This window comes from Lissotriton vulgaris, chromosome 6, assembly GCF_964263255.1.
Source record: "Lissotriton vulgaris chromosome 6, aLisVul1.2, whole genome shotgun sequence".
Taxonomy (NCBI): domain Eukaryota; kingdom Metazoa; phylum Chordata; class Amphibia; order Caudata; family Salamandridae; genus Lissotriton; species Lissotriton vulgaris.
In genome coordinates this window covers 653,603,741-653,624,036 of record NC_141694.1, presented here as the reverse complement: position 1 = coordinate 653,624,036, position 20,296 = coordinate 653,603,741, and the positions used below count along the sequence as shown (strand labels likewise).

General features: G+C 42.5%; 1 protein-coding gene across 1 annotated transcript in view; it reads right to left on the bottom strand.

The window, feature by feature from the left end:
• Positions 1–20,296, bottom strand: part of LOC147707821 (gamma-aminobutyric acid receptor subunit rho-1-like) — a 477,030-nt gene that overhangs the window by 150,444 nt on the left and 306,290 nt on the right. The window contains exon 4 of the mRNA XM_086925248.1: positions 20,166–20,233. Coding sequence (XP_086781374.1) covers positions 20,166–20,233 — 68 coding nt within the window. The remainder of the gene's footprint in view (positions 1–20,165; positions 20,234–20,296) is intronic.

The window sequence follows — 20,296 nt, the reverse complement described above, 5'->3', positions numbered from 1 at the left end:
ATAATGTCCCTGAAGCGGGCGCCACTCTCTTGACCAAAGTTAATTGAAAAAACAATGAATCCAAGCGCGGTGTCCCTGAAGCGGATGCCGCGCTCCGTATTTAATAAAAAAAATATTAATAAACTGAGCGTGGTATTCCTGAAGCGGGCGCCGCGCTCAGTATTAAAGTTTGAAATGAAAAAAAACAAAGCACATTGTTCCTGAAGCAGGTGCCCCGCTCAACATGCAAATACGACAAAATAAACCAGCCGCCATTGTCCCCATCAGTGTCAATAACAAAAATAGTGCTCACTCACTAGATAAGCAGTCTGTGCAATGTGCCAAGTAAAAGGTCCAGTCCTTATGGGCCATAACAAATGGTGACAGGGCGGTAACAAGGAGGGACTAACAAGTCTCATAATGAATCGGAAGCCAGCATTTACCAAGGACAATGACACCAGCCAATGAAAAATATGGGAGAAGAGTGGGTGATGCTTCCACAGCATACTCGACAACAGCATGCCTCACAGAATGAGCAGTGCATGCGCACTGCTGCTAGGCACGACCTAAAAATGGCCTGCACCTTTGCACTGACAACATAAAGAAAGTACATCTGACCCTCTACACTTAGCTGATCAAGGAATCCACCCCTTTGCCTCAGCACCCCTCATCACTTCTCTCCGGTGTTTCAACAGCAACTGGTTTGTGATTGGAGAATATATATTTGCGCTGCAAAGATTATATTCATCAATGTACCAAACCTGACATTGTACAAGATTTGCAAGTTCCCTTTGCAAAGTCTACCGAAACGCAAAAAATGCAGGGACAGAGGCCAACAAAGGACAGCAGACTTCCATTCCTGCATTGGCATTTGCTAACTGCTGACATTGCAGGCCATTTCCATAACACGTGTGAGGGCCTGCAATACTAAAATATGATAAGATGTACATGGGGTATTCCACCAGAAATCAAGTACAAATATCGAGGTCTAAATATCGAAAACAAAAAAATCATCAGTAACAACTGACTATATTTGAGGAGTTTTATATAGCACTGACCTGACCGGTGGGTATCGGAGCACTTTACATCAATTACAGGGCATGTTAAACACAAATACAATGATGCGGACAGTCACAAAATAAAAATACTGAAAAGTCACGGTGCCAGAGAGATCATGATAGAGGTCTAGCTGGCGTAGAGTCAATGCAAAGTGAGGAGTCGATTACAGTGCTCCAACAGCTCCTAACGCTTCACTAGGGATCGATCGAGGAACAGGATTTTGAGCTGGCTTTTGAACTTAGTAAAGGAGGGATTAGTTCTGATGTGGGGAGGAATAGAGTTCCATATTTTAGGCGAGTTTCCGGCAAATGATCTGGTTGCTGTTTTTTGTTAACGAGCTTTCAGTGGTATGAGTAGAAGGGTGTTTGAGCTTCTGAGGTTCCTGTTCTGTCTTGCTTTTTTAAGTTTGGCCGCCAGGTATTCGGGTTTGCCGGTGTGTAGGGCTTTGTGAGTGAGACAGGCTGTTCTGAAGTTAGCCTGCATTTCTACTGGGAGCCATTTCAGTTCTCTGAGTGCCGGTGAGATGCGCTCATATTTCTTGAGTCCAGTGACCATTCTGGCAGCCGCTTTGAATGTAGTTTTAAGGGGAGCAAAATGTGCATTTGGAATTTCTGTGAGGACTGCATTACCGTACTAGTCTTGACAGCACCAATGATTGGGTGGCTTGCTTGAGATCTTTGGGTGGGATAAAAAGTTGTATTTTGTTCAATAACTTCAGGTTGAGGAAGGCGCTCTCTGCTGAGTTCTTAATATGTTTGGTCATGTCCGGTTTTGGGTCTAGCGTGATGCCTAGTGATTTAACAGAGTCCGCCAGGGTGAGGTTTCCATTGAGTGCATCTAGTTTTTAGCCAATCTACCATTTGGGGGTCTCTGTTTTGTTTGATATGAGGAGTAATTCAGTTTTGTCAGGTTTCAATTTTAGGTGATTCCTAGCCAGCCAGAGTTGAACTTCCTTCAGTATGCCGTTGAGTCGTTGAATGACCTTAGCAGATGAGATTTCCAGGGAGATCTGCGTATCGTCAGCATACAGATGGAAGGGTATGTTAGCTTTTTTGAGTAGGGTGGTGAGGGGTTGCATGTAGATGTTGAATAGTTGAGGGGAGAGCACTGACCCTTGAGGAACTCCTCTGTTGACTGGGTGTAGGTAGGACTCGAAGTTATTGATTTTGATTGTCTGGGAGTGGTTTTGTAAGAAGGAGGAGAACCCTTTGAGAACGATCTCATCAAGCTCCGCCCTTTCTTGCAGATCCTTGATGGCAAATTTGTGATCTACTGTGTCAAACGCAGCAGATAGGTCGAGGAGAATAAGGAGACAGCATTGACTTGAGTCCAGGGATTTGTGGATGTCGTCGATGATGTTGAGGATCGCGGATTATGTGCTGCAGCCTTTCCTGAAGCCAGATTGATGGGACTCCAGAAAGTTGATACTGTCCATGTGTTGTGTTAGTTGTTGTAGAACACATCTTTCTAAGATTTTTGATAGAAGAGGGATGTTGGAGACAGGTCTGGAGTTGTTCAAATCGGACGTATCCAGGCCAGGTTTTTTCAGCAGTGGGGTGATTCGACCCACTTTGAGGCAGTCTGGGATGATTCTACTTTTTAGGGAATTGTTTATAATCTTGCACCAGAGTGGGGTTAAGGGGCATTTCAGTTTTTTGGCCATTTTCTGGGGTGGAGGGCCTACGACGTGCGCGGAGGGCATGGAGTTGGAGATCAAGTTGATTATCTCGGCTTCAGGAATGGGGTGGAAGAGTTACCAGGGTTTGGTGTGGAGTAAGAGAGCGGTGCCATGTGATCCAGCCATGCTGCTATTAAAAAGGGGGGCTGATATGGACCAGAGAGAGCTCGATCTTGGAGAACTTATCATTGAAGAAGTTGGCTAAGTTATCGCAAAGTTCTTTGGAAGCCTGTACAGTGGACGTGACTGGTTTGGATGTTTGTTGTCTGATGATATTGAAGAGCTCCTTGGGTCTAATCTTTGCATTGTCCAGTGTGGAGCAGAAGAACATGGATTTTTTGTTCTTGAAGTGGCTGTTGTACTTCTTCCAGACTGATCTAAGTTTATTGCGATGAATACTAGTAGGATTATTCCTCCAGTGTCTTTCTGAGGCTCTTAATTGTCTCCTTTCTTCGTTTATGTCTGAGTCAAACCATGATCTGGACAATGGCTCTGCTTTTTTTTCCCTCAAGAGTGCTAGTTGATCCAGCAGGACCCCCATGTTCGCATTGTAGAGCGAGGTGAGATCTGTTGTGGAGAGAAGCTCATTGCCGCTGGGGAGGAGCGAGCTTAGCCTCTCTTTAATGATGTCCAGTGGAATCTTGGTGAGATTTTTAGACCATTTGGGTGCGTCTTGTGTGGGCGGCCAGAATAGCACTTTTTGGTTGATGTGGAATAGGATCATGTGGTGATCCGACCAGTTCACAGGTAGAATGCAGTCAATTGTGATTGCATCTCACTGAGCGATGATGGCATCCAAGATTGCTCCTTTGTTGTGAGTTTCCTCTGTACAATGTTGGAATAATTATTGTCAAATAGAAGATTGCTTAGGGTTTGAATTAGCGTGTTGCTCGATTCGTTCCATCGTAGGTTCAGATCACCCAGGATTAGGTTGTTAGCGTCTCTGAGTGCGCAATGTGAAATCAGGATGGAGAGGTGTTCCCCAATTGTGGGAGTGTTACCTGGAGGGTGATAGAGAAGGTGACAGAGTATTGGATTGTTGTCCTTAATTTTGATGTTGACAGTAAGGCATTCAAAGGAGTTGTATTCCATGATGTCGATGTGATCCTTTTGAATGATAGCTACACCTCCACCTCGTTGATCTTTCCTATCTTTGTTTACGATAGTAAAACCAGGGGGCACGAGCATATCTAAGCATGGTGGTGAGATCTCATTTAGCCAAGTCTCCGTGATAAACGCAATGTCTATGTTTTGAGAGAGGATGGCTTCTGCTAATTCTGTTGCATGTTTAGTGGCTGATCTGCAATTGATGAGCAAGGAGTTGGTGGAGGACCCTGATTTGCTGAGATTGTTTCCAGGAGGGGCCCTAGGTATGGAGGTGAGGAGGAGCGGGGTCTGGGGGGTTGTGTGGGGGGTAGTGTCTTCTGAAGCCTGTGATCACTTGAATTTTAGAGTTGGGGAGGCTGTGGGGGGTGAGTTGTATGTGGAGGGTAGAATTGTTGCTTCTTCTTCAGACATTGCAGCTATGGATCCAGTAAGTCTGCGTGTCTGCATCTCGTCCTCCTTTCTTGGGAGACTTCGTGTCTGGGAAGCCGGGGCTTTGGTTCTTGTGTGACTCAGTAGCAAGGTCTCTATGTCAGTTCTAGTGGGATACTGTAACCGGGTCACATGGGTGGTTGAGGCCCCTATCGGGTGTTTTGGAAGGTTAAGGTTGGTCAGAGTAGGCGACATAGGTCGGGGTTGCTGGGGTATTCAGGATTTATCGAGGTTGGATAGGATTTCATTTAGGCCGAGTAATAATATTTCTAACTGACCTTGTAAGCTGGGGAGATGAAGGCTGTGCTAGGGCCTTCTTGTGGTGAGGGGGGACGGACAGAGTTAAGTTGTCTTTTGCTGTTTGTGTCTCTTGTTGTTTGTGTTGTTTTGCTGCCTCTCTTTTCAGCCCTCGCTGAGGGATGCCAAGGGTCCTGACAGGAATTCAGCCTTGTGATTTCTGCAGGGGTGGCATAGTGATCAGGCGACGTGAATTCTACAGGTGTGACATAAAGGTCGGAGGCCAGATCCAGCGGTGTAGGGCTCAGGTGTTCCTGCTGGTGTGACGGGGGGGGGGGGGGGGTTGGGTTTGATGTTTGGCGCAGGGTAGGGGGACGCGCTTCGCGGCGGCGCAGGAGTGAGTAGAGGCTCGAGCGGGGAGTGCACGGGGACTGGGAGTGAATGTTTGCTCCATCTGGAGGGACATGTTGTCCGAGGAAGGGAGTTGGTCCAAGGAAGGTCGGAGATTGTGGAGATGGGCAGTTCGGAGTGTAGGGAAGAGGGAGTCAAAGGCCTGTAAGTTCTCATTGTTTGCCTGTATCAAGATTGTGCCATTTGAGTAAATGGTTACTGAAGTGTTCCCATTCCTAGTTGAGTGGTTAGGGAGAGAGGTCGTCAGTTTGCAGCTGTGTGAGGTGGTCGTCATTTTGGAGATGCAAAGTTGCGTTCTTAGTGTGGTGTTCCAGTTATCCGTGCTCTTCGTGTGAAAGATGAGATCCATCTTTATCTGCCCTTTGGCGGCGCAATGGTACGTGTCTGCGAATAGTGTGTCAGGGTATTGTCTGATTAGATTATGTTTAAAGTTTCCTTTTGCTTTTGGGGAGAGGTTCAGGGGGAAGATAATTGCGAAGGAGTTCGTGCCTTGCGGTTTCATGTGGGTCCAAATTGAGGGGTTTGTATAAATTTGAGTGCTACAAGATTTGTATGTGTGGTTAATCAATTGTAAGTATGTACTTGACCTATATGCACTTCCCTTCAAGATATTTTGCTTCACAATATTTAGTCCACATCCATTTGGTCCCAAAATATTTAGTATTGAATATTCTGTCATACCTTCTGCAGGGTGAACATGCAGAAGTGCCTTGATCTGCTGGACCACATGATGCCTGCAGGCAATATTCACAGACAGCTTCCACTTAACCGAGCATCTTACACCCAAGCATCTTACACCCCAAGCTAGCCGGCTGCCATTTGTATTTTGTCCAGAGCATCAGCCGCCCATCAATACCAGCAGCTAAGCATATGTGATACTAATATTCTGAGTAGTGTCTAAGGCTATAAGGTTAATTGGTGACTGGGGTTTTCTGTATGTGCCTTGCTTTCAGAGGCAGAGAAGCTGCTTTAGGGCTCAGCCTGTAGGAGCCTGAGGGTGAAGATTGGGCATGATCGAACTCGACATGATGGCACCAAAAATCAGAAGGCAGGCTAAGCCCATCGGGGTTGTCAACACTGACTGGGCTGGAAGCAGAGATCACAGAGCAGGTACACAGGAGGCTGGAATGATGCAGCCAGTGCATCAGCCGTCTCAGTGTCAGATAGTCGCAGGATGTATACTGCACCGTCTCGTCCCTTGAATGAAGAACCTGCTGGGCATGTGATCTGCTTGGCATAATTTCTTACTTTAAACCATCTGAACACCATGTCGATAATTGTGAGACAGCATTAGTTTGTAACCACACTCCGTTGGAGCTTGGAGCTGCTGTACCATCAGTGTTGCCAGCTGCAGAGACTTCAGTCATCTGCACCTCCCCCACCCCCTGACAACTCGCCTCATAGAGTTGACCTTCACGCTGGCTTCTCAGCAACCATTGCTGGACCCTCCTAAAGAACCAACTAGGTGCAGCCTGCAACATCAGGTACACGATACTAGTTGTGGTGGAAAATGTATCTTACCATCCAGGCAGAAAAGGATTGATATGAATACTACAACTAGGCAAGTGCTAAATTCTGGCATAAATTCTAAGTCTGATGCTCATATTTGCAAGGGGGAGATAGCTGGCTCCAACACATAAGTAGGAGGGGGTTGGTTAGCACAAGACTTTTACTTTGCACACAGTCGAAAAGAAATAAGAGCTCAGCTCCCATCAAAGAAGATGGGGCATACCTGAACGTAGCTCTGTGGATACACTGCCAGATCCCATGATCTCTAAGCCAGTACAGCTCTTTAAAAATCAGGGTAGTTCAAACCCCGCTATGAAGCATAGATACCCAGTGTGATTTACGTGAGCAATGTATTTAATTATTAAACCAGTCTTCCAATACTTCAGCTAAAACCAATACTGACAACTCTGATAATGGCTCTATATCTTCAAGGAGCACATACAATCCAGTCACATGCATACTGATGAACAGGTTGTGGTACAGACTGCCCAAATTGAAGGCATCCATCGGAAATTGGAAGACTTTGGTAAATCGACAATGTGGAAATAACCTTAGGTTTTTAAGCATAGAGGAAGATGTGGGGGGAGCAATAGGAGATCATTTGTTATTCTTTTGTTTACAACATCTTTCCCGCAATTGTGGGACAGGGATTGAGAAAGACAAATTTAGAGGGTTCATAAATTTCTGATGACACTGAAATAATCAAACAGACTGAACAAAGAGCCAGTAATGAAACCTAGAGCAATGCTGATGTTTTCAGAAGCTTACCCCTGAGCCTGTTAATTTTTTAAAAGGCTTCTTCTGATGCAAAAAAAAGAAAAAAGCTGAAGGTCACACATTTTTTGTTAGACCTGACTTCAGCCATGTAAGTGTTGAGCAGAGGTGCCATTGTGACAAATTAAAAAGCCATTCCCAAAAAGAGGTGCAAGACCTTTCTATTGAATCCAACAAGCTTTGAAAGCAGTGAGAAACTCAAAAATCTATTTTTATACTCTATGTGATAAAAGAGAGAGAATTATTACACCCACTGATATGTGGAACTGATGCTGAGATTACAGAACCAAAGTTATTCATTTAAAGTTAACATTGTGACCGATATGCATTGTACTGTTGTGTATTAGTCTGATGCAGCCGAATGAGCATGCAACCATCACGACCTACACTATAGCCTTTTTTTGGCACGTGGTTGGAGTGTTTTTCCTTATTTTTTTGGAGCCCCTCTCCTTTGGAGAACCTTGAGGCGTTTGGGTGAGTGTGCTGTGTTAAGTCAACTGGAGTTAGTATTGTATTGTATTGTATTTATTATTTGTAACGCGCAACTGTCACCCTACGGGTATCCTGGCGCCCAAACAGGAAGTAGTCAGATGGTACTACAATACACTAGCTGTCAAGACATGTAGAACAGCCACCGGATCTATTAAATAAAGTCATGGGGATTAGACTTTGGCGAATAGCCATGTTTTCAGGCTCTTTCTGAAACCCAGTAGGGTGCCAATTTGTCTGATGTTCTGGGGAAGCTCGTTCCACAGTGGGCAGCGGTATGGTGAAGGGCTAGTTAGCTGGTTGTTTATTGTGTTGGGGATGGTTGGGGAAGGATGAGGAAGGGGTCACGTAGCAGGTGGCAGACAAAAAATGGGGCTCTAACAGTAGAAAAAAAATCAAGGAAGATAAAGGAAAATATTTTTTGTTAACATGCAAGATTGGTCTCTGTTGGTACATCAGACATGGGCCGTCTGGATAAATTTAGAATAATCTCAGTCAACATTAGGGGATTAAATGATAAAAGAAAAAGTTTGATGTTAAGGGAAGAGCTTAAAATTCTTAATCCAGATCTATTATGTATTCAAGAGACACATTTTGCCTACGTAAATGGTGGCTGTTTGGGCTCTCTACAAGATTAAACAAAAGTGCGGAAAAGGTTCACACTGAAGAATCTCCAAAGTTATGCGGTTCAATGCTACTTTGTGCCAATCTTAAAATTCGGAATTACGATATTCAATATGTATTATTCTCCTGCTAAGCTATGGAGAAGGAGCTGCAGGGATAATTCTCACTGTTCTCAATTTGGAGGTGCAGATGCAAATATGTTTGCTTCATGTAATGTTCAAGATGGATATTGGAAGAGAATATCTGAAGTCATTAGTGCACTGATTGGAATTCACATTTCACTCAGGACTGAGCTGATTATATTAGGACAAGATGCAGACATGGGCATTTGCCATCAACTCTATTTTGGCATCATTATTGGCTGAATGGCTGAGCCCTGAACCACCTTCCCCCCAACAATGGTGGAAATGTTATATATCAAGTTTTCATATTGAACAGGCTCTTTACCATTGCAAAGGGAGGAATGAAAGAAAAGAGGCCGCTTAATTTGGGGCCATTGGAAAGCTAGACTAATGACCAATTTTTCACTAATAGCGATAATGGTTAGTGGTAGTAATAATCAAGAAAATGAACTCTAAAGTGTATGATTTTTTTTCTCTTTTATCTATTCTATTCCTCCTCTTCATATCCTGTTTTTGATAGAAAGTACGTAATTAGTGATAATAAAGGTATGAAAAAGTATGAATCATCTAGTTTACTATGTAAATTTTATCTGCGACTTCAACCTCCTCTAATAAAAAAAATAAGAAAAAAACAGACATCTTTCACTTTGTAACTATGTCACCTCATCAATTCTTGAATACATTGTGAATCTCAAAGAAGGGGTCATGCTTATTTTACAACTCATTTTCCAACAATCCGGAATTAGTTGCTATATGTACATTGTGAACCTTACATTTTGATAACATTGACTGTCACTCCAGGGGTCTCACTTTTGGAGCCACTAAGCCCATTCTTGGGCCATATTTATTTGTAAGGTCACTTTCTCTTAGTTCAGTCTCTTCTCTTAGGGCATCTTTTCTTTAGCAAAATGCCTTGCCAGATACAGGCTTCCATGTGAGCCATTACCAAGCTCTCCGGAGAGTTTGTCGGTCCCTCTCCTCATTCTCGGAGACCTCTTTATCCCATGCCTTGAAAACCTCATATCTTTTTTGTTAAAGAGGTTTGCAACATAAAAAGCTCCAGCAAAGAGGTACAGCAGAAAATGGCCCATGCCATCCATGGGCATGGGCTTGAGTATCCACTCAGAGCTATGGGTCTACTGCCACAGCTCAGCAGCAACCCATGGCACTGAGCCTCTCCCTTTATCCCTTTCCCACAGGCTGCCCAGACAGGATCAGCCCAACATTGAGCCCTTCAGTGGTGCTGGAAAATATTTCAGACTGGGGTGCTGCCATCACTGTTACATTACTAAACTCATAGGGATTCTGAAAAAATCCAAGTATCACACAAAGAACATGTTTTTCAAATGAGCCACAGCCATTCAGCCGGAGATTGTTAGGGGTGTAGTGTGTAATTGGTATTTCAATTAGGAACACACGGTCACAAATATATTATAAAGTATAGTGTGGTAATATACTGTCATTTACAGACACTACATTTTAGTTTGAGATGACCACTAAATCGGCAATTGAATATTTGTCATTTGCGCATCACAAAGTAAAGTGATTTGTTTTGATCTTATTTAAATCTTTGTTTCCTTCACCCTTCAGAATTAGACAAATGTTTTTCATTTGTACTTTCCTTTTTTTTTATTTTGAAATATTTGGAAAGTTCATTTATAGGTATTTAAATTTTGTTTGTTAGAAGAAACATACTGCAGCCTTTCCTTTCACACCAGTAAGATGTCTCATAATTCGTGCTACAAAATCCTCACACTGTTCAGTAAGAGAAGGAACACGTGAGTCTCCATGTTAAAGGAATAAGCAGGAATTTGTTGGAAGACTAAACTGATATTTGACCTTGGCTTTGATCGCACAGCACAAGATGAAAACAAAATTTAAAGTCATCTTTAAAGCTGATGCACTTTTGTAACTCAAAGTGTAGGTATTTTGGGGGGGTGCTGCGGCACCCCCACTTCCTTGCTTCCAGCACCTACGGAGCCCTGCCACATAGCTACCAGTACATCACCCTTCAGTGCCCTGTACGCCGACACCAGTTGTTGTCAGGTCAGGTATAGAAACTTCAGTCAACTTCAGGAAGCCTCAAATGCTTATATTTTGAAACACTTCTATGCTGATCCCTTTCTCAAGTGCAAAAACAACAGATGATGGACAGAATGCAGAACAATGTCATTCATTCACCCCAGTACAGAGATCTGGGCCTAAATCCATCGTTTTTTTTCCACTCCACACCACCCCAGTTTAGACATGGCCATATGCAAATCAGCCTTGACCCTGTGCCTCATGGGAACAGTCCAGCCCGAACTGCCAAGCCATGTCTTTCCTGGACCGGAATCAAGCATCCTAGGACCGGTTTCTGGCTATCAGCCGTCATCAGCCAGGATAGCTTGACTCCAGTGGTGTGGAGAGCATGGGACTCACGTCTGAGCATACCCATACCACTCGGGGTGACAAATGCAAAAACAACAGTTGATGGACAGAATGCAGAACAATGTCATACATTCACCCCAGTACAGAGATCTGGGCCCAAATCCATCGTTTTTTGCACTCCACACCACCCCAGTTCAGACATGGCCATATGCAAATCAGCCTTGACCCTGTGCCTCATGGGAACAGTCCAGCCCGAACTGCCAAGCCATGTCTTTCCTGGACCGGAATAAAGCATCCTAGGACCGGTTTCTGGCTATCAGCCGTCTTCAGCCAGGATAGCTTGACTCCAGTGGTGTGGAGAGCATGGGACTCACGTCTGGGCATACCCATCCCACTCGGGGTGACAAATGCAAAAACAACAGTTGATGGACAGAATGCAGAACAATGTCATACATTCACCCCAGTACAGAGATCTGGGCCTAAATCCATCGTTTTCTTGCACTCCACACCACCCCAGTTCAGACATGGCCATATGCAAATCAGCCTTGACCCTGTGCCTCATGGGAACAGTCCAGCCCGAACTGCCAAGCCATGTCTTTCCTGGACCGGAATCAAGCATCCTAGGACCGGTTTCTGGCTATCAGTCGTCTTCAGCCAGGATAGCGTGACTCCAGTGGTGTGGAGGGCATGGGATTCACGTCTGAGAATACCCATCCCACTTGGGGTGACAAATGCAAAAACCACAGTTGATGGACAAAATGCAGAACAATGTCATACATTCACCCCAGTACCTTAATCCATCGTTTTTTTGCACTCCACGCCACCCCAGTTCAGACATGGCCATATGCAAATCAGCCTTGACCCTGTGTCATATACAGACACTATCTTTTTAGTTTGAGATGACCACTAAATCAGCAATTGAATATTTGTCATTTGCGCATCACAAAGTAAAGTGATTTGTTTTGATCTTATTTAAATCTTTGTTTCCTTCACCCTTCAGAATTAGACACATGTTTTTCATTTGTACTTTCCTTTTTATTTATTTTGAAATATTTGGAAAGGTCATTTACAGGTATTTAAATTTTGTTTGTTAGAAGAAACATACTGCAGCCTTTCCTTTCACACCAGTAAGATGCCTCATAATTCGCGCTACAAAATCCTCACACTGTTCAGTAAGAGAAGGAAAACCTGAGTCTCCATGTTAAAGGAATAAGCAGGAATTTGTTGGAAGACTAAACTGATATTTGACCTTGGCTTTGATCGCACAGCACAAGATGAAAACAAAATGTAAAGTCATCTTTAAAGCTGATGCACGTTTGTAACTCAAAGTGTAGTTATTTTGCACCCCCCACTTCCTTGCTTCCAGCAACTACGGAGCCCTGCCGCATAGCTACCAGTACATCACCCTTCAGTGCCCTGTACGCCGACACCAGTTGTAGTCAGGTCAGGTATAGAAACTTCTGTTAACTTTATGAAGCCTCAAATGCTTATTTTTTGCAACACCTCTATGCTGATCCCTTCCTCAAGAGCATTATTAGATCCTCTAAGATAAACATATATATATATATTAATGTTTCTGTGTTAATGCAGAACAAATATATCATCAATGCAGAGTTGAATAATCAACATAGTGAAAAGAAACAATCTCACATTCTCCTTATGAATCCAAGCAATACACATAAATTCCTATCCTCATTGTGTGCCACCATTGCCAATCATGTAATTTTCTGCAATCATGTGGTAACCTTCCTTTAGGATTTTACTCAGCATTGCTTCCTTACTTACTCTTTGACCATATCATATTGTCATAGTAACAAGCTATTAAAGAAATAGTTTTTAGTGACCAATGTTCATGTAATGCTTTTGGGTAAAGTGTTTAGACATGATTGGTCCACAACGCTTCCTGTTACAACCGTTTCTGTTTACAATCTCCTTCTCACAATATCTGTGTCAACACCTTGAAGACCAGAAATTGAAGCTGAGAAACATCAGGTTTTTGCTCACAATAATGCCTTGACATTCTCCCTTTTCATTTCTGGTTCTGATGTTAATCAGAATTCTTATATTCTATGGTGTTTGGCTTACATATAATTTGCCACATGGACATTTTGATCTTTAAACACCATTTCATTTTCTGTTATACAAGTCACAGCCTTTTAGTCAAATCCTTTTCCCTTTTACCGAATGTTCCAAAACATTTCTCTCCTGACATTGATATAATTTATTCATTGAAGGCAGAGGGGAGTAATTTTGTTTGTTTATTACCACCTGGGGACATTAATGATTATTAATTCAAAGGGACATTACAATTCCTTGGTGACTAGGGCTATTTCTGCATGTTTCTCCCATTAAAGTTCCTTACTGATTCTGTTCATTAATACAAACTATTGGGGGCCAGTAATGGTCATAGCTGCCTGTGGTCATTAATGCTCAATTATGTTTGTGAGCATTAAACTTATACTAGCGGGGTTATTTATGTATTGTAATGTTTATGGCAATTATTACAATTGATTGCTGGCTGGACTAATTTTACTACTTGAGGCTATGGAGGTGTATTCCCAATGGGGGATATCACCCCCCAGTGTGGCTTCTGTCCATTGAAGCTAAAGGATTGGGCTCTCAAAATTCATGAAAGAAAACAGTTAAGAGTAGTAACTTAATCTTACCACCCACTCTAAGTCCCACCATCAGCTTTTTATATATTATTTCACACATGCAATATCACAGAAATGTATATGTAATATCATGAATGATCCAACTATCATTTACAAATGCAAATGTATAACAATGTAGGTTGAAAACGTGCATATTGTTCTCAAACTACCAACTTCCTGAACGAGTCTCTCTAAGTCTCACACACTCAGGCATATATACATTCTATTTCTTATTTCTTATTCCCATATTGAGGCTTTGCGTTGTAACCTGTATTCCTGGTGCACTCTTGTGTAGTACAATAAATATAGATTTTCAGTGATAATGGAATGTACAGTCTCAGGTGCAGTAAAACGTTTGGGAAAAACGAAAATATCTTCTAATCTCTGCTCCGTGGTGAGAAGGTACCCTCTGGCAAATAAACAAAAAGGTGCTGAGAAATACTGGCAACAATTGTGCTGGATTTTATATATCTATGACCAGGGCCGGACTGATTACCGGGCAGTTTGGAATGCTGCCAAGCTGGGGGCTGATTTCACTGCAGTGGGGGCTGATTTAGTTCATGGCGACCTGCGTGTGCTTCGAAATATTTAAAGCAAAATGAATTTCGTTTAGCACACGCAGGTCTCCATGAACGAAATCAGCCCCCAGCTCAGCAGCATTCCAAACTACCCGGTAGCCAGTCCTGCCCTGTCTATGACCATATCCGTAGATTTCTGCAGGCAAAGCTTCGTTTTCTGAAATCTTATTTCTTCAGCCATAAAAGGATCCACAGAAGTGCAATTTCAATTGTGAAGCTTCCAAAGCTAAAAATAACACTTGTTGGTCTTGTGAAAGTGATTTAATGCATATGTTATTCTTATGGAGCACCTGAGATATCAGGTCATGGGATCTGATCCATTAGGAGCAACAGACCTCACACACCCAAAGAGGTGTCATGCTTCATCACCAGGCAGCTCCTTGTTGGGTTGAGGCTCCACTGCCCGGTGGGACCCGCACAGGGGCTCTTTGCCAGAGTTCTTTTGCTGTCGTCATTGTGAAGAGTGAGGTGCAGTGTAAGAAAAAGAGTAGAATGCTGTGAAGTGAATTTAAAATGTACTAAAGTCAATCCCAAAAATTAATTTAATGCTTGGATCACACTGTTACAATAAAAACAAGTGATGGCCAGGAATGCCTATAATGGTCCACATTGGCTCTAAGATCACTACACCAGCAGTAGCAGAGATATGGGTAGGTCGCATACACTAGTAGCGTCCCTAACTAACAGCGGTCTGACGCAATTGAGCGCACTCCGCTACCGACTGGTGGCATATCCCATCTCATTGGCGGTCGGTTTATTTACTGTTTGTCGTGAGGTATACTACATACTTTGTGTGATTAGGGTAAGGTACTGCTTTAGAAAGAACACATACCTTTGACCAACCTACCCTTGAGTAGTATCGGCTTCACCTTTTTCCGGACCAGAAGAATTCTTGTGATCATTTTTTTGACATAAGAATGGCAAGCAACTTGTCGACCTCCACTTGATCTTAAAGTCAACCTGGACCATTATATCCATTCCTAGCCATCACTTGTTTTTATTGTAACAGAGCAATCCAAACATTGAATTCATTTCTGGATTGACTTTAGCTCATTTTAAATTCACTTCACAGCAGTCTACTCACTTCAGCACACTTACACTGGATCTCACTCTTCAAATTGGCAACAGCAAAAAACTCCGGCAAAGAGCACCCCGAGGAGCCGCCCTATGATGAAGCATGACGCCCCTTGGGGTGTTTGAGGGCTCTTGCTCCTGATGGATCGGATCCCTTAACCTGATACCTCATGTGCTCCAGACCATTCCTTTCCCTTTTTTAGGAACTGCATACCTTTAACTGAACCTGTACCATTGGGGGCGTTTATGTTGGACCCTCTATCGCCCCTTGTCCCTCTTTTTATAGACTTATATTATTGTTATGCCTAAATATTCTCTCTTTTTGGGAAAAGATAGGCGTTTAAATCATTATAATGTTTAAAGTTAATTTTCCCTTCACACCCACAAGCATATTTTAGGAAGCTTGGCTGATTAAGGATTTTCTGAATTACTTAATAATACAATAATACATTAATTTCCATTGGCTATTGTCTTCTAACAAACAACTAGTAATTGAAAGATGCAACAATCATAGACTAGACAGTGTTTGTAATTCACCATTCAGTAGACTTCAAAAGCAAATCAACATTGTCCTTTATCACCTTACTTCTTACTTACACTAGATAGCCCTTTTCAGATGAACACAAAAATTGGAAGAAGTTCTCAAACCCCTGTAAATACTACAGCTCTCTGTCATTAATTTGCCTTTCTGTTTGGAAAAGTTCATGTTTTAGTCAGCACTACGGTTTACACTAACAGTTTTTATTTGGCTGCTTCACATTTGTTATGTATAATTATTTATTTTCCCATTCCTTTATCCCTCTTCCCCCTTTTCTTTTTTATTGTAAGGAGTTAATATATTTGTGATAGTATATTATATGATTAATATATAAGTTCAAGTGAGTATTTTTAATTATTTCTACTTTAATTCTTATCTCAATATATTTCAACTCGCTTTTCTTAACATATGATCTATCCTAATACCGGTCAGCTGTTTTCAACCGTGGTTCCAGAACCCTATTGGAATATTGAAGGTAGAAATTAAATTAATCACATTTTTGTCTGATATCACTGATTTGTTCCAGTGACAAAGCAAAACAAATTATTTGAGTGTATTAGTCCAGCTGTTGGAATGTCTCACTCATCAGTGAAATACATTGCAACTAGTAACTGATTCTATAGACTGCTACCTGTTTTGGCTTCTATGTAGTTCTTCTCCTTTTTTCTAATTAAGAAAAAAGCTCATAATGTGTATTTCCTTGTGTCCTCCCACCACTAGTGAAATGCTATTGAATGCACAACTGGGCAAAGAAAGCCTTCTTCACACCCCATTGAGCTGGTGAGTTTGTGTGATTATTGACCTATAGTTACCAGGGAAGGAACTTGAGACATGTGGCTGAAGTTCAACAATATTAATCCTCTCATCTCCTTCTTCAATATCACTAGTCATAATTCTGGTCGGGATGGGGCACAAAGATGACAACCATGCAGCGTGGGCCATGATGTAATGTTGTAATAGAGCAATCGAGTATTGGGGCACTAGGACCCTGGCTGGGAATCGTGCTCCCGGATGGAGCCAGGGGAAGGAAGGGGAGAAGCTTGGTGAGCAAGTAGGCTGATAGGGATTGGCAGTGATAGGGTGAAGACATAGAATGTGATGATCCGAGCCCCAGGCAGAAATAAAGAAGTTGTACCCTATCCAGTGTCGTGTCTTCATTTCTGCTAGCCGCAACGCTACACATGCCTAGAACAAGCAAGACAGCAGCCAAATCTGTTTGCATCTGCTCTTGAATCTGCAGCTCAGATTATTGTGTTTTACTGTTTATTTGATCTTAGTCTTCCCCTGAAGTCATAGAAATTTTGCGCTTATAAATATCAGCTTCCTCATTCTCACCTCAGATCAGCATTCCGTCAACATTCATTGTCCATTTACAGTAAATCCAGTAAAAACCATTTCTCGAGGTATGGTCAACCCCCATCTTCAGTATAGCAAAGGGCCTGAGGGGCTCTTTTTTTGCTGAAGCTACACCGCCCAGGAGATTCACATGGTGCTGATCAAATGCTAATGTTTGCTAATATAATTGAGGTCCTGTTTCTGCCCCTTCTGAACTGTTTGAATGTTTCTTTACGTGAATTAAGCATAGCTTACTGAAGTGCAACGTTGTAACTGATAATGCCCAAAGAATCTGAACCCTCTGACTTCACCATACCTACTGGGTTCTGACACAAAAAGAACTACCAAACCAGACTGCCAACTCAACCATTTCAGTTAAAGCAGCAGTCATTTCAAAACCTACCAATGGTGGAACATGTTTAATTCAAAATGCTCTCCTATCAAACCATAACTATTAACAGTTCCATTTATTCGTAAAAGTACCACATAGAAGACAACATACAAATTTATATTGAGACCTGATAGGATGAAGAAATGCAATTAAAAAATGAGGTTGTAAAAACTCCAGTTTAAGTTTAGAAGCAGAAGGACAAGAGAAGAAAGTAGAGGTAATTGGTGATATAAGCCAGGTAAGTGAAACATGAAAACTGGTGGTTTAACCCAGATTTACTAGAATGTTTTCCTGTTGTACAACTGACATAAAACTAGCCCTGATTAACGAAGGCTGGTCTTTAAAATGGCCTTGAACATTTTTAAAGTCAGAAATGACTGCCTCGTGACTATTTTAAAAGAACGAAATACGTTTTAAGGTTGATTTAAGTCTGTACAAACGCTTTGAAATAAATCCCATTTTACATTGCTTAATACAGCTTTAAGAGTTTTAGGCCTCCATTACGAGTTGCCAGGAGCTGTATTCCCCCTGAGGCATACTCCTCCAACAGCTCTGAAACACTGAGTGGCCTGGTATTTAGACTCCAAATTTCTGGATTCCATAACAACAGATTGATTTCAGTGGATCTGCAATTGGAAAATCTGTGGCTGGGAGGGAAGCAGGTACTGTGGGCTGCGGCTAAGCCAAACCATCATTTGCCCTCTCCAGCAGCACGCTGGAAACAGACAATGCTTCTTTAAGAGAGATCCAGTCTCTCTACTCTGAAGACTCCCTCTGTGACCCCAGCTCTGTAGCGTCCTCCCCAGCCTGGTTACTCATAAATGAGACGCCAAACACGCAGATTAGTATTACACATCTTTATTCCTGTATGTGTAATTGCGAATTCAACGTTCTAAACATGAACTCTATCCACAACATCTGAACACTTCATAATTCTATGGAGTCCATCAGGAACCAAAAAGGTCTCATCATCGCTAACTCACAAGACAACTTGCCAGAATTGGGGAAAACCTGCCCGAAAGGGCCCCTTAATTCTGGGTTCTAAGAATTATTCCTCATTCCAGGGAGTTTGACTTGTGATCCTTGTTATTTCACAGGGAAACACTACCTGGAATCATCAACTCCAGCCCTGGTATCAGTGGCGGCCGACAAAATTAAGAGATGGTGAGAAGGGTGGAGGGGACAAGGGGGTGCGCGTGAGAGGGAGCTCAGGGGTAATAATAAAAAAACAACACTTACCTGAAGCTGCCGGCCGCATCGCTCCTTGCACTTGGTGATCTGCTGCTTCCTGGTCCCAGCAGACACAGGGCAGCAGCAGAGACTCCCTGTGCAATCCCTGTGCTACTTTCATGCAATGAAGCAGCACAGAGATTGGCCTGAGCGGGCAGCTTTGATACTCCGCTCAGGAACAGGCGTCTGTGCTGTATCTCCAACCCAGCTGTTCAATACAGCCCAGTTGGAGAAACCTATGTGCACATGCGTGTTTGGCTGGCCTGAGACAGCCAGCTAAACACATATGCGGCCTTATGAGTGCACAAACCAGTCCTCCTCCTCCTCCCTTCCATGGCCCCGGTCCCACCACTCCCTGCACACGCTGGCTCAAAGCCGGCAAAAGAAAAACAAAGCGATTATAGTATATTGTTTTATTTTTCACCTGCTGGCTCTGAGCCAGTAGGGCGACCCTTGCCCGCAATTGCAGTGCAGCCACCCCTGCCTGGTATTTCCCTGTTACATTAACAGAGGAACTTTATGGGGTACATTTTCCTCTGAGGTCGCAAAAGACCTGATGTCTTAAGTATTCATAAGTTATATTAGTCCTAACTTAATCCAATGTCTGTTTGTAATTTATACCCATGCAAGATGTTTACTAAACTTCCATAGCCAAACAGGCATAACAGAGCAGACTTAAATGCATGGGACTTACTAAAAAAGGCTTCTTTCATACCCTTAAGGTTGTGCATTTAATATATTGCCTAAAATATGATAACTTCGGGTTAGAAAATAAGACAAATTATTTAACTACAGTTCGAAAACCTTCGTCTGTTAATAAAACTATTTTCTGCAAGATTTTCTGTCTTCCAGTTACGACCCATGAGGAAATTTGAGCAACTGGCGCTTCTTCAGCACTGTCCTCGTCATCAGTTGTGGTTTACATATTATATATCTGGGGACAGCACTTTAAAAAATTGGTCATAAGCACAATAGTATACCTGATTGAGAGTTTATCACATTTGTATGGAAATTTCCCTGTTCACTCGTCCCACACACCCTTGGGATGGTCCACTTGTAAAATGTGAGCGAAAATGTGCGAGTGAGTCAGTTGCGCACACACACACACACGTGTACGTGCACACACTGACACTCATCAATAAATTACGCTCTTGAAAATGTGTAAATATTGTATAACAAGCAAGTGTACAACGCTCCAGATTTCTGGTGTAGGACTGTTATGAGCATGGAAATTTCCTTTGTAAACAGACAGTTGACGTTCCAATCTCTCATTTGTCGTACTTAGATAATGGAAAAACTATAGCAAGTTAGGCCCTATCTTCAGTCATGTATGAATCAGAGAGCCCAATGGGGGAAAAATACAGAAAACAGTTTCCATTAATTTCACATTATTCCGTCTGGATGAAAAAGAAAACAAAGGTTTAATATAGTCAGAATATTGACAAAAAAGATTCCTGCGAAGGGGAACGCAAACTTGGGTTGTGTACATTGCAAGCATAGGATAACACTTTATTGCACGAAACTATGCACTCAGCTGTGTTCAATGTTTTACAAAGTGAAAGGGCAGGGGAACTTACCATATCCACTTCAGAAATACTGTCCAAACTTTCAACTTGCACATCTACCCCTACGGGAATTGCCGGGCCTGTGAAGAAAGGCAAATATATTTTTAAAAATGTGGGGTATATTGGATTTAGTTCATTAGAAC